The sequence below is a fragment of the Varroa destructor genome, unplaced genomic scaffold, assembly GCF_002443255.2.
Source record: "Varroa destructor unplaced genomic scaffold, Vdes_3.0 BEIS01000005.1, whole genome shotgun sequence".
Lineage (NCBI taxonomy): Eukaryota > Metazoa > Arthropoda > Arachnida > Mesostigmata > Varroidae > Varroa > Varroa destructor.
In genome coordinates this window covers 36,991,318-37,006,700 of record NW_019211458.1, presented here as the reverse complement: position 1 = coordinate 37,006,700, position 15,383 = coordinate 36,991,318, and the positions used below count along the sequence as shown (strand labels likewise).

Genomic DNA, 15,383 nt, shown 5'->3' with positions numbered 1-15,383 from the left:
GTTCTTTATGACAGTAAATTCCGTATCTATTGGCCGCTAGTTTAACCTGTCATACTTACAACATACTACCCTCACCCGTTCACTAACCTTGTAGGTTTGTGAAATTTAAAAAATAGTATCAGAAAATACTGAGGCTTGCGAATCAACAACACGTAAGCGGATTAAAGTCTTATTTCAAAAGAAACCTGAATCCTTAAACTCTAGTAGCTGGGCTTTGCTTTCCCGAGGCCGATTTTAAGCAACGAAGCTTCTATGGATAACACCGAAGCGCCTGAAAGCCCCATTGTTTATTTACATTTCGGCGCTACCATCGCAATAAGCAACAAAAGCTTCTAGGGAGGTAAGCTGTTACGGAACACCGTTGAAGTTGTTGAATTTTCGAGTTACTGTATGTGCGCTCGTCTGCGCAATGTTTCTTGACGTTAAGTACTGCATACATGCTTGTGTTTGAGTGCTGAGCTCAGAGAATACGTAACGAAACTGTTATCCAGATTCAAATAATCAAACAGTCCAAGCGGAAGATGTGTTTTTTTTAAGTATACACGCTGTATAAACTACAAAAAAAACAATGGTTTTGGAGGAGAAAAACGTGGCAGTTGAGCCAGTGGCTTCGGCAGGGACCACCGCTGGAGGTGGTAAAAGTAACCGCAACAATGCCAACACCGGTCCCACTGCTAACGCCAATGGTGATGGCGATAGTTCACAGGGAGAAGCGCCGCTGAAGGTTGGAGAGCAATACATGGTTCGCAGGGCGGACAACACATGGCGTAAGTTTGGCCGGTCATTGTGTATTATGTTAGCATAAATGGGGTAACTTTGAATGTCGCCTAAACAATAGTATTAATATAATACGTCTGATAATCACTTCTAACAAAAAAAAACGTAACTTCGATGAAACATGATATGTGAGTCAAATGTTGTGAGTAAAGCAATTTTTATCCACAAAGGTTATCTGCATTCATATATGATGTAAATATACCTAATCTTAATAATGAACGGTAGAACTTTCGGTAAAAAATCTTTCTTCATGACATGCGTCAGATATATAGTCAGACATATATGTTGGGGTGGCTTGAAGTGACATCGCTAATAATCATGTGACAACGCTAGCCGAACAAGCCATGTTAGTATTTAACTAATAATAATAACATTGGCTATTATCATTCATTTAATAACTAGTGTATGTTAGCTGAATCAACATTAGTTATTTTACTCCTCACGCTTGGTTTCCAGAATCTGCTGAGATAATTCAAGTTCGCAAGACAGCAGCCGGCGACGAGTACGAATATTATGTGCACTACAAAGGATGTGAGTGATTTTCACTAGCTTTAATTGAAAATCGTGACGCTGCAGACAGACGAAAAGCGGGTACTTTCATACGTGTTTGCCCATATGTAGAATTCATATTGAAAATTTGTAAGTACGCTCATGTTTAAAGAAAAGCTAAAACTGTAAGTGCAGTTTTTCAATAAGTAAAAAGCGATAGGCCCCTAGTCACTAATCGCATGCGTCAGTGATATCAAGTTCATTGTAGATATCCAAAAATAATAGCTGTATCTGTGTTTTTTTGAGAACCCAACAGTTAATCGTCGTTTGGATGAATGGATCGAGCGGGACCGTATTTCAGTTTCGGCAGCCGAAATTTCAGAGGCAGATATTGTTCCCAATCCAGTAAGTGTAGTGTAACACATTTGTTAGCTTTTGAGGTTTTTCATTGAAGTGCATTTATTAGAATAACTGCTACGTTGAACTGAGCTAGCATCGAAGGTTACCTGAATATACGAAATTTAGCAGCCGTCATGCACGGAGCTTCTATAAGCATACTAAGCATGCAGTAACGGGGCTCAAAAGCGTTTCTATGAGTTAAACGTTTTTATAAGCAAGGAACTTATAATTATGAAAACTTTGTTCATATAATTCTTTCACTTTTATAGTGCTCGGCAGTTATTCTCCAGGGCCTAAATATAACTAAGACGTGTATATTGTAAGCTCGCCTTGGTTCACAAAGTTCGCGGTAGGGAGTCAGTATTTGTTTGATGCATGCATAGTATTTTAAAATCATTTTGGTGTGGCCAGTCAAGTAAAGCCCTTTAATTTTTTAATTTTTATTTTGTTTTGTGCTATATACACAAAGGCATTGTCATCCGCGTCGAAAATCGATAAGATTCAACGTTTAGCTTCTATGTCGTTTTACTGTTATCGTTTAAGCTTCCTTTACTTCTTCGGAATATTGTGTTTTACTTTCTATTACACATAATTAAATGCTTAGCTGCATTTAAATGTTTAGTAATGTTTGATGATGATCATAAAGGTTCTGTAATTTCTTTTAAAGGTTGACCCTATGGAGCAGTCAGACAGGAAGATTACCCGAAACCAAAAACGTCGACATGACGAAATTAATCACGTACAGAAAACTTACGCCGAGATGGACCCAACTACGGCTGCACTGGAAAAAGAACACGAAGCTCTTACAAAGGTTCGCAGTATCAACGTCTTAGGTGTCAAGAGAAGATAGTTTAGCGATAAAGATAGCCCTGGCGTATTATTAATTAAGTCAAAGATCTGTTCAGCAAGAATAGAAATTTCTATTCTGGTGAACTGTAATACACGGCATAAGCCATTTGTTGGCTGTATTTGAGCGTGGTCTAATTATCCTTGCGTATTTATTCAGCATAAATTTTGCAAGAGCGAAGAATGCCGGACACAGTTCTCTCTCGCGCTTATTTTAAGCGTGTTAAACAAAGGCTTAATATTTGCTGATTTGCCTATGATTATTGGGAAACGTTTCAGGTAAAATACATAGATAAGATCCAGTTTGGAAGGTATGAAATTGATGCGTGGTACTTTTCGCCGTACCCTGACGAATATGGAAAGCTGCCTAAGTTATGGATATGCGAGTATTGCCTTAAATACATGCGGCTTGAAAAGACGTATCGACAGCATCTCTCCGATTGTACATGGAAGCAGCCGCCCGGCAAGGAAATTTATAGGAAAGGAACCATTTCGCTTTTCGAGGTTCGTAAGCATCTAAAACAGATGGGTTTGGACACTGAACCTTGTTTGACGTTTGTCTAGTTTCATGTGAAGCCTTTAAATGCTATACACTATTCTGCCTTCTATGATTAATTCTCGTTCTCGTTGGCTCCAAGCAAATGCTTAGTGCCAGTCAGCTTTTTTACAAATAAAGTCATTCGCTTTGCAGGTTGACGGCAAAGACTACAAAGTGTACGGTCAATGTTTATGCCTTCTGGCAAAACTATTTCTCGATCACAAGACACTCTATTTCGATGTCGAACCATTTATGTTCTACGTGCTATGTGAAGTCGATCGTGAGGTGAATATCAATTTTAACTGGGTGAATGTTACAGTGTATCATTTGAGGTAAAGTGCGTTAAACAATTTTATAGCTACGTACAGCTGAGCACTTCGGGTATTTTTCAATTTCAAAGTAACGAACGAGAAAGTCGTGACACCGAAAATCTAAAATCGAAAATATCAAATTTCTAATTATAAGCACAGTGATACTGCAGTACAATTTCTTACTTTTAAAACTACTATAAGCTGCATAGGATTAAAGTTAAATGACAGTGCTCTTCCAAACTGTTCAGTGAAAACACTTGCTTACCTAAAGATATATGTCACTTTATGGATTTATTAGTACCAGTAACTAATACGTGCAAATATTTCTTGCTATTCATTGTGCAAAGGGTGCCCATATCGTGGGTTATTTTTCAAAGGAGAAAGAAAGTCCTGACGGCAATAACGTAGCTTGTATCCTGACGCTTCCCCCATATCAACGAAAGGGCTACGGTAAATTCCTGATCGCTTTCTCCTATGAACTGTCAAAGTTAGAGAACGTTGTCGGTTCTCCTGAAAAACCACTTTCCGATCTTGGCAAACTAAGCTATCGATCTTATTGGTCTTGGGTAAGTAAGCCCGTTGCCTACAATTTTGAATATCGCTAGTTTATATTACTTGTGAATGAAATATGCTACAACATAAGGCCAAGTGATAGTTTCATTAGCACTAGATCAACCTCCATTCCGGGTAATTCGTGCATTTCAGGAATTGTCGATATACCGTGAAGCTTGTTACGTCATCTGTTTTATTATGCATCTGCTTTGCCAAAACTAGTCTAATCAGACAGACATTAACTTATGTATGGATTGGTTGAGTGATTCCCGAAAGTTGAGCTAGCCTGTGAAATGGACGCAGAAAATATATATTGTTACAATAGATGTACTTCTGGTTTCGGCCGGCGGTGAGTACATAAAATTTCTAGCCGGCCGATTAATCGCTGGTCGCCAGAGATTGCACCTTGTCATTCCCGCACTAAAGAAAGAATGTGCGCTCGCCGCTAGCATTTTAAATGAAGTCACTCTTAATTTCTATAATTTATACAACAGTAGGAGTCAATGCTTCCTACAACGCTCCCTGTAGTTCTGCTATCGCTACCATCTATATGATTAAACCTCTTTATTTAAAAAAAGACTTTAATGTAAACATATTTTTATCTGTATGTGTCTGCTGCATAGTATATATGATAGAAGAAGCGATGTCTGTTCTGGTATTGCCTATTTGGGAACATATTTTTTTTGGCGACGAAAAAATATAAATGTCATCAACCTTACAGCGTACGCTTGGCTTTTTAGGTATTATTGGAGATTATGCGAGAATCGACAGTACGACTCTCAATTAAGGATCTTTCGCAGTTGACTTCAATCACCCATACGGATATTGTATCTACCCTTCAAAGTCTCAATATGGTTAAGTACTGGAAAGGCCAACATGTTATATGCGTTACTCCTAAACTGGTCGAAGAGCACCTCCGTAGTGCAGAATACAAGAGGCCACGATTAACCGTTGACGCTACCATGCTGAAGTGGAGCCCTCCAGTCCGTAAACATCCGCTTAAGAACACTCGAAAACTATAGTATTTGCCCTAAAAAGCGAAACCGGCCAATATTTGAACAACTGTGTCATTGATCTACATGTTTAGGGCGCATTCTTTACTTAACATACGTCTTACCTATGAATGTTCTTACCTATGAATGTTTCGATTATGGAAACATTTGTTGGGATTCTGTTCTGATAATCAACAACAACAACTGATATTTAATAAGGACTACAAAAAACACTCAGCCCAGAACACATTTTTATTTGCAGGTTCACTGTAGACAAAACTATTTAATTATAATAAAAATTAAAAATAGTAATATCCATTCTACTTGCCCTGCTACATAAAGCTAACAATAGGATACATGTTAGGACACATTATTCTGCGGAGCATACGACGCAACTGGGCAGTCTGAGCAAAGCGACTTTCGTATTTTTGACGTACCACGCACATGGCAATTATATACTGCCTCGTTTTTCGGGGTACATTAATGCTCTGTATAATCCTAATAATAATCGAATACTTCCGTATATGAGCTCACTAGCAGGAAGTTGGGAAGAAACGGAGATTCCGGAAAGATATTAGTTGGATGGAATTGAATAAAATAACTATAGAGCTACGCTTGCTTTCATTTGCTAAACATTTCGTTTCTGATTCAATTTCGACGTCGCACACTTCGCAGTGTTGATGGAGCTTGCACATCAATCTATATAAATGGGGAATATGCTTACCACCCTGGGCTGTATAAGTATTATCACCTATTGGCCGCTTTTGTAAATACGCAGATGACATGTTTTTTAAGTAAAACATTGGATAAAGTTATTTTTGCTTGGAGCTGAAATTTCAACAAAGTTTGTCTGAATCATTATTATCTCAAACAATCATTGGCTTGACAAATCTGAATTTGACGCGCAAAAATCATTTTTCTGCATCAAAGGCTAAGTTAATTAGACCTTTCGTTGCACAGTCTGTGAAACAAACACGGAAGTTTTCCTCTACGATTATGTGTCTGACTTGCTAGTTGAAATGTTTATTCTTGTAGATAAATGTAAATAAATTTAAATTGTTTAGTTATATCAGCGTACTTGATGCAAAAACATTGCGTGCAAGAATAGGTGTCGGTGTTACGAAAGTAGATAAATATCGTAGGTTAGCGCTACGATACGAGAACTGGTAAAGTATTGCGTCTTTAGTTAACGTCATCTTCTGAAAGCTACATATTGAATGCTGTCTTTTTTTTGTTCGGTTTCTTAAAAAGTTACTTAAAAAATATTTTCAAAACGGGTAGCAAAAAAGAGATCTAGTTAATTTATAAAGCACTGTTTCATTAAAAGGAAACGTAATACAAATGCGTTAGGGCTTGACGGCTCATCAAAACGTGATATATATATATGTATAACTTTGAGAATATGGAAAGCTTTTTCCTTTATAATTTTTCATCTGTTAATTGCACGTGCCAGAGCTGGTATTGTATATGATTACGTGTTGATAAAATTTGGCGCAGCAATAGAGCGCATGTGTAGACTTGGTCCAATTACCACCAGCGCTACTGGCAGCAATTGGTGCGGTTGGACGCTATACGGTTGTAGTATGAACCAAACTTTAAAATATCATGTTGCTAGTGGGTGTGATTTCTAGCATAGAAGAGAGATCATTTCTAGCTAGTGCTACGCTTGGTACATCTTTGTGTACTTGTAGTCATATGAAACCTCAAATTCGATCCTGACCAATGCTCTTTATGCTCGTTTTGAGCAGGCATTTCCTGACCTCATGCACATGTGCTATTTGTAAGCATAGATTGTTCAGGGCCAAGATTAGCGCAGAACTAAGGAAGCTATTTAATGATAAGCAAACGTGTTTTCTAATCCTTAAATTTGTCCGTTATGCTATTATTACATTGCGCAAGTAAATATTTTACCGGGTTTTGGAAACGCTGACCTTCAAAGATGAAATCGAGTTAGATTTAAAAATTATGGGCTGATATGGCAATCCAGCAGTGAAAACGTATAATAGTTTGGTATCTACCAGCTGTTACACGCAAATACTGCAGGCCTTGAAGTTGAATAACTTCTGAACTAGCTGACTTCAATGATGATTTTTATTATGCGTTAAAGGTACTCTCTCTTCTCTGTGAAACATTTGCCCCGTTTTGGCAACTTCTGAACAGAGATATACCTATTTTTCGCGTTGCCGTGTGTAATAGCAGGTGTCCCTAATATTCACTGCCATCAAGGAAAAGTGGCGCTCACGTATACATAATTTGCATATATAAGAAATCTATAAGAAATGCACTGTCACTTCCTTTATGAGCAACTTTTATTTTGATAAGTGCCATAGCCAACAGACGGAGTTGTTCGCGTTGCCCACCGCAAAGCACAGCTAAGCGCGCGAAAAGCCCTGAAAAAACCATTTTAATTGTTGACTATCAATACAATACAGACCTAATTGTTGTAAGCTATCAAAAATACGCTTTCATCTTGCAACCCACCATTTACTGTAACCCTGTGACCCATAAACTACGGCAGGCTGTTTTTTCAATCCAAAATCCTTTATTGAAATTTATTGTCGTTTATGACGAAAATGGTTGTTACCGATGGCTGTTGAACGGGCATTTCTATAGAATGGCGTCGCCACTTTTAATGGTATAAATGCGTAAAAGTTGAATAGGGTGGGCCGTTGACTAATTGCATACATTGATTAGGCAGCCTCAACATTCGTAGCATATAGTAATTATTGTGTCAGGTCCGCGTGTTATTGGCAGTGGACGTTCTAAATCATTCATTCAAATAGCGGAGGCGTAAGTCCTTCTGAAGCAACTGTTTGGACAAGTTCAGTAATTGAGTAAGCTATATTGGTAACATAGAAACTATTGCAAATAGATATGATTATTCAATTCGTACTTATATATTTTTCTATGAACTATGCAAGCGGCGTAGATAAAAAAAAAACGGTGTCTGCATCCAACTTGATATACAAATTTATAATGTTACGGTCAGAGTTCAAGATTTCCCAGTTTCCTGACAGTGCAGAACTCATAGAGCAACACTACGGCAGTACTGCCTGACTATCGATAGAGAACACGCGTTAAGCTTATAATGAGCTTATAGCCAATGTTGTCTACGCCGCGACGGTACTCGAACTAGCCACGTCTCATCGCATAGCTGAGGTCTGCCGTAACATGCAGTGACTCACAAGCTGAGCCGCCTGGGCGACCATTTGTCGAGTATGTGTGGGATATTTGAGAAAATTAGAACAATGCAATGCACAACATTGACATTTGTACATCAGCAGCAAGAAAAATAATTAAAATCAACACAAACATCTCTTCTCTAACGATTGGGTTACTCCGTACACAAGGGGCCAATTGTCACAATCAGTACCGAGAATGTTCTCGTGATCCGGAACAAAATTCGTTGAAGTAAACGCTGATACTGCACGCCGTCGTATTAAGAACATATGCTGAACTTCGTTTGACGTAAATACAGTGCGTTGAGCCAAATGTTGATGTTGAGTTTCTATAACAATTTTTTCTTTTTTTTCAATAACAAATAATTTTACCTTGAAACATTTGATGGATTTCTAGCCATGCGAGGGCTAGAAGTTAAGGATATAATAAATAAGAATCAAATTACAATGTACTTTATGAATAATTATCTTCATTAACCTAAATTATAGTGTTGTGTGTGCGTAGCATAACGGCAATTGGTACAAAGTTCTTATCACAAAAATGCAAAACTGCGACCCTTTTTCAAATAGCAATCACTCTAAGTTATGTACCACGTTTTACAATATTGAACTGGTAGGTATATCAATAAGGTTGCGTACAAGGGCAAAACTGATCGCCACTGCTGCGCCAGGTGCATTCTAGGCGTTTCGACTAGAAATATTATTATTAGCACATATAACATGGGAGGTCAACATTTTAAGAGTTAACAGAAGGTCTGAACAGTTAACAAGGCGATCAGTGTGTCAAAATACGCACTGTGAGATTCTAAAATGTGACATACTTCCTCCGTCCTATCATCAGTATTTAGGAAGTATGTTATTCGCGCTTCAAACACATATAAAAACGCCAAAGATATGTAGTCCGACATTTTTTGGAGCAGGTCTTTTTTTATATGCAGCATATGATCGATTATTACGCAGTAGTTCAGCTAAAGAAACATCAGAACCGAATCGCTACCACTATTTTATCTAAGCTGCAAGGAACAACAATACATATCTTGCCTATTAGCATCCAGACTCGTTAATTTTTTTTTCTATATATTTATCGCATATTGCTACGCCGGGCGCCATCTATACTATTTCCGTTTTTCCGAACGTAACCTTACGCGATTTTAGACCTTCTCAACCTAAACATGCATCTTGTAGCTGAGGTCGTTACAGTTCCTGTGCTACTCCCGTTATCGCATTGGAGTTTTCCTATTGCCATTTCCTTGACGCAGTTCTTTCCTCCGAAGACCCATTGCATTGTTCAAGTCAATATTCTCTGTTTCCAGCTTATCCCATTATCATGTTCTAGTAAGTGGCATTACATTGTTTTAGCAATTTTGCTACCTGGTCTCTGCTGTTCGGTTACCCTGAGTCAGATATTATTCAATCGTTGCTGTGTCACTTATCTTGTGTCCTTATTGCAATTTTGCGGCTACTACGTTAACGTTGACCCATTACTGCTTTGCGGTTATTCCGCTTTCTCAAAATGAAACTTAACTTTCAGAACTTCATGCAAAGACTAGATCGTCTAAAAAATAAAGCGATAAAGTTAAATATTTAAACTCATCAGCATTCTACTTTGAGGATTCTGCACTGCTTCCTGGAAAAAAACACACCATATTCAGTTTCATGGCAAACAATAAGGAACATCAGTCTGTAAAAAAAATTAAACCTCGCATCTCGAGTGTAAAGCTCGAAGACCTAAGCAACTCTTATGTTTAGATGTTTCGCAGATTCTGTCAAGCTTGTTTTCCAAAAATGCCATGTCGGCTATAGTGCCCTTTCGTCAAACTGTGTCCGTACTATGTCTATAATCACGAAAACTGTCCTTGTTCTTTTTGAATATTTCATATAAAAATATGATCTTGTATATATGTACATTAAACGTGTTAACAATTACGCCCTTAAACAGTTAGCTTTTTACTACGCGCAAATTTATGATGGCCTTTTTCCATTTTCAAGTGTATTATATTAAACAAAAGGATTAATCACTGAAGAGATTAATGTTTTGAATTTGAACAGCCTTAGTCAAGCATTACTTCAGTTGTCTGGTTTCTTCCAGCACAAAACGTGAAGGCATACCCCCAACAATTTTTTCGGGGCATATATTAAAGAGACTGATAGCTGGCTGAATAACATCAATGTCGCTTCAGGTTTCGTCAATTTTAGGAGTTAGGGTGTTATTCATTTCTGATAAGATTTAGCAAACAGGTTGCCAGTGGCCTTATGTTTGCTTTGTTATCTATATTTGCGACTTAACTCGTCTGAATGATTAAATAAAATAAGAATCTCAACTTATCTTTTAACGTAATAAATACCTTTATAGCCGACGCTTTGTACTGATGACACATAGGTGTCAGACAGTTAACAACTATTAGGTTTCCAGCCAATCAAACATATGATATTCGTGTAAAACGACCTAACAGACCAGTCACGCAGATTTACCGCAAGACGGTTTAACTCCATACCGTGATAAACATCATAGTGTCGTGTCCATTATTACGTGGCAAGCAAAGCTTTGATAGTGAAGCACGCAACATGAACCTGAAACGTGACGTTTTCTTCTGCTTGAAATAGGTCGGTTCGATCGTACTAATGCAAAGTTCACAATTCACCAATGCAGGCTACTAAGGAATCCCTTGAAACTACGGAACTGAGCTGCTTTTAGCGTCGCCAGGTTTATTAATACACCTAATTCATAGTCGAGGTAATGATAGATAAAATCATTTCAAATATAAACAGTTTATTAAAATTTCACTATTTTTCGTTTGTTCTATTCCAAACTAAGATCCTCTGACTGTTGAACATAAATGTATTATCCATATTTTTCAATGGCATTCGATTATATAACATCCGTGAGGAATAACACATTGAGTGCAACTTAATGACTGTTTACTTGATAGCATTTTGATAAAGTGACTTAACTATAGATTTGTTTCTTTTCTGAGCGGAAGGAAAAAATTCCATCCAATAATATTTCAAAATGCCGCCGTACTAAGTGATATAAAAACAAATGTCTTTGTTTGCGTTTTGCGGGCTGTATATAAGTACAAGTATATATTGTACTTATAGCTATGCCTTTTAGTACTCCATACTTCGGTACTAAACTAATATAAAATAAGGGATTAAACTTTTCCTTTTACTACATAGATAGGTCTCACTTTTGTTTCGTTTCCTTAGGTCTCGGTATTTCGTACAATCAGCTCGAACCACGATTTGGTAAATGCATATCATAATCACATATTTTAAGCGGACACATTGTTCTAAACCAAACCGGTGTTGCCGCTCCCTTTTGCAGCTTTTGCTAAAATGTAAGCTTTCACTCAGTACGGATCCTACTACTAGTACATGATTATCATTTGCAACTATAACGAAAATTATTTATTTGCTACTAGTAGACTGTTTGGAGCAAAGTTTCGTTTCGTTGGTAGCGCCCTTTCTACGGAGACAATATGCCAAAAATCTACGAATGATTTTTAACATTATTTTGCTTTAAGACCAATCTGCTAATTTTAGCTGTTAACATTTAGCAGAGTTGATAAGCACATCTGGCACAAAAACGCACGGTGTAAACTTGCTTATAGCGGCCTAAGCACAAATGTTTTGGTGTCGAGAGAGAATAGCTCACTTCGTTCTAAAATTCACAATTGAAATGAGATGAAGAGAACTTTTCTGACTGCACTAAGCCCATTCTTTATTATTGCTGCTACTTATTGATAAAGGCTTAATTGATGACTTAAAACACACAAACATTTACAATTTACTTCGACAGATAATAAATAACGATATAAGCTATGATAGCTCAAATTAGTTGGGATAGATCTATTGAAAAATTCCTAAAGTGTCCTGCTCTGGTGTTTAAATAATGAAGCAGAGTTCCGCTAAGTCGAACCTAAATGTCTTCGATTTTACTGGCTCAGTTCAGTAGTGATGACAGTTTGGAGACGCGAATAATCCGCAAAAAGACAACCTCCTCTTTTTTTTTGTGTGTGTGTGTGTGTGTATATACATCTTATTCTATCAATCTAATTAACAGTAGGTCTCAGAAGCTTTGTGAACTGGTGCTTTTTGGATAATCTGCCGCAGAGCTGTCTTCATCAAAACTACTTTTGCGGTCAGCGGAGGTCGTATATAGAGATTCTTCGCTAACATTCTCCAGTGTTACATGTCTCACATGGACAAATCCGTATGGTTCGCTGATCTTCGGGATGGCGATGCGTGCTGTACCTGTTCGAGACGACGGTGCTGGCCGTGAATGACTACATCGGTGTGAAATAAGCAGACGCGGTGAGCGTTCCGCGTAGTATTGGCATGCCACTTTTGAAGAGACTGTTGCCGGGGACTGCTTGAGACGCTCAATAAGGACATCGTAACGGGCTTGGTCCAAATCAACGACCTTTTGATCGACGAACGAGTGCCCGTCAATGTGCATAAATTCGGTAGGTAAACTAATCTGATCGTGGGTGATCTGGCGTCGGTGTAGACGACCAAACATCTTTGACGAAAATTTTTGACACAATAACTGGAGGCAATAAGAAGTTTGTGAGTTTTAGTAAACAACGTGCGGTAACCGTTGGCAAACCAGGTAAAATCCATCAGATTGTAGCGCACTTAATTAGCAATTTTTCTATATACTCGACATTTGCAGAAATTCCATTAGAAAATGATGTTCTGCTTCGTCTATCTTCGGCACAAAAGTTGATTTATACTTTAAAATTGTCCAGTTTCCAGGTCCGGGGAGGTTGAACGTATGCGTTGACAACACAGTTAAGCCGGTTGCTAAATTGAGCCAGAAGACGACTTTCCCGTAACTCTCTCACAAGCAGCTGAAAAGCATGAAGCACAGATAAGCATCGAATTGCAGTTTCTATATTCACAGTGTAGATCATGGAGCTGTACAGACAATGCACTCCGTCACATAGCACTATCTATCTATTCCACTCGTAGGAACTCTGAGTAAGCCAAAGCTGTCCATGATTAGGTTACCGGTATAGTTTCCTCTACTCGAATCAAAACATGGAGAGATATATACACTAGTAGCTGTTATTGTCATGAATCGAGCAATTTTCGCTTTTAGCTCTCACTGCTTTCTCGAAGTATTTCGATAAAGACAGGCAATAATGGTACAACTAATAGGAGAATTGAACAACATAAGAAGAATTCAGCCAGTGATCAAACAGTTCTGGCAGTATTTGCTATATCGATAATGGAAAAACTCGTGGTTGACGGACGTCAGCTCGAGAGCGGAAATGTAGTGTGCCGATGTTGTGACTACAAACAGGGTGGAAGCGTACCGTAGACAATATGACATGCGACGTGTACGACGAGTTTTTGAGTGGAATCATGTGTGTGAAAACATCTCCAGAAAAAACGTAGTTAATAACGAGCAGTTGCAGTTTACGCAATTAGACTTAACAATAACATAGAGTCTCTGCGAAAATTGGTCCAGTAAGTTAGAAAACCGAGTCATACAAAAAATATGGCTTCAGCCAAAGCCATGTGTATATTTAGTCCTGGCTCAAGCTTTGTTACCAATAAATTAACAGAACATAATTCCGATAGACTCAGATGGTGTTATTCAATTTAGAATTTGAATTGAAGCTTATTTTTCTTCTAAATGGTATTACGTAATTATAGAACAGTAATGCGCAGCAAATTAGTGAGGCATGACTTGAAATTTAGAATTGATTTATCATAATGCTAATTCTATCTTCCGAGAGACTCACCTACGACGCTCTAAACCTTTCTGCCTAATTATTTGTGTTGTTGAGAAGATGTGTTCGCACTAGATCTGTGTAAACGCTTGAGCGTCAAAGCTTTTGAGAAAGATCAGCTGTCCACATTTTAGTACTATACATTTATTCAAGCTTGTACACTATTTTATGAGGTAATACGTACAGCCAAGGGTTAAAGGACGTTTGTGTTTACAAAAAATTTACTAAATCAATAGGTCACTCACTTTACAGCTCCAATTCCATTTAGAATCGCACTAATTCGCCATAAAAAGACTCGACGCGCTTGGCAACTAGATTTGAAGTTAGTAACAACTTCAAATCTACTCAAACTAAAACCAAACGTACACCACTTGTCTATTCGTTGCAGCTTTCACATACTCGACTGATATATCGATGAAGACTGTCTATCGAGCCGATCGCAGTATGTGCAATGACAATAATAAATAATTAAATCATAATTATGAAGTGCACGCAAAAATTCATGGGCTGGCTGTACCGAGAACGTTTCATACGAAAATATGTTTATCAGATAGGTCTCTTCGAGTAGAATGTGTTGACGTTAAAGGACAGATCGACTGTAATACCGCTAGCGTTTTACAGTGGCAGCGAAAAAGATGACAAATTCGTTTCACACAATGAATGTAGTGACAGGGATGTCATCGCGATCCCGATCTCTAAAGATATCACAAAATGCACATGTTATTTTCCCGCTAGTCAGGCACGCACCACACAGTATCGGTTTCGTCCAAGGGTCAACGGGAGTTAGAGGATAGTGCGGTGTGTTCTCTCTCAGTTCTTATGGACGTCATACATATTACCGCGGTCGTAAGCTGGCACATGGAGGAGAAGAAATCGAAGCTTCTAAACAATACAACAATGAGATATCATCGATATGAACCTTCATGACGTCGATCTTTTCCCTGAAAAGTTCACCTACGAGGCGTGTCAATGCACTGTTCAATGTCCTCTAGGGTACAGCCGTAGACTCACCAAATAGGCTGAACAATTCCGCCGTTCGGTCACCTGCCCTCTAGATAGGCGGCACGCTTGATTACAGAACCCACCTGACTGTGAAGATTGGCTGAATTGGCTAGTGAGATTAGCAACAGAGTTCACTTTTGTATGACCTACGTAGCTAGTCTAAAATTGTGTTTTCATTAAACAATTTTAGCAAACCATAATTGGTATCAAGAGGAAATTCAAATTTGCAGCATAATGTAACAACTTTTGCTAACCCAAAGCCTTACCCGTCTGAATGTGTTATGGTTTTAATATGTGCGACTCGAATACACGACTGAGCCAGTGAATCCAAATATGAATGTGATGAGGTTATCATCTCACGGCACACCACACGCGTGTACATAGATGAAGCTGACCATATAAGTATCAAGTTTTTGATATGTCATGGCGTGGACAGTGCTCTCATATTCGCACGGACGATATAAACCATTGACGAGTTACATATTTATCAGCCACTGGAAATAACCTACCAGTGTGTTCCTTTGATGTACAGGAGCTTATATGACTACGTCTATCTA

The 15,383-nt window shown here is 38.2% G+C and overlaps 1 protein-coding gene and 2 long non-coding RNA genes across 6 annotated transcripts; 2 read left to right on the top strand and 1 right to left on the bottom strand.

The window, feature by feature from the left end:
• The first annotated feature begins 305 nt into the window (after positions 1–305).
• Positions 306–5,971, top strand: LOC111251332 (histone acetyltransferase KAT8-like). 3 transcript variants are annotated; one of them, XM_022807814.2, is made up of 8 exons: positions 306–767; positions 1,234–1,308; positions 1,583–1,671; positions 2,333–2,476; positions 2,791–3,015; positions 3,203–3,334; positions 3,708–3,926; positions 4,653–5,971. In XM_022807814.2, the coding sequence occupies exons 1-8, from the start codon at positions 569–571 to the stop codon at positions 4,932–4,934; spliced, it is 1,365 nt and encodes a 454-aa protein (XP_022663549.1). In that variant the 5' UTR covers positions 306–568; the 3' UTR covers positions 4,935–5,971. The 3 variants fall into 3 exon arrangements, with proteins under 3 accessions (XP_022663549.1, XP_086846360.1, XP_022663550.1); XM_086990234.1 differs by lacking the exon at positions 4,653–5,971 and adding an exon at positions 4,066–4,615; XM_022807815.2 differs by having other exon boundaries at positions 627–767; positions 1,573–1,671.
• A 1,224-nt stretch (positions 5,972–7,195) lies between these two features.
• On the bottom strand, positions 7,196–10,825 carry LOC147755633 (uncharacterized). The gene is made up of 2 exons (XR_015328440.1): positions 10,429–10,825; positions 7,196–7,294 (listed from the first exon to the last, which is right to left on the bottom strand). It is a non-coding gene; the product is annotated as an uncharacterized LOC147755633 (long non-coding RNA).
• Positions 10,826–11,288: 463 nt separating this feature from the next.
• Positions 11,289–13,673, top strand: LOC147755632 (uncharacterized). Of its 2 annotated transcripts, XR_015328439.1 has the most exons (3): positions 11,289–11,421; positions 12,147–12,549; positions 12,835–13,673. It is a non-coding gene; the product is annotated as an uncharacterized LOC147755632 (long non-coding RNA). The 2 variants fall into 2 exon arrangements; XR_015328438.1 differs by lacking the exon at positions 11,289–11,421 and having other exon boundaries at positions 11,935–12,549.
• Positions 13,674–15,383: the final 1,710 nt, after the last annotated feature.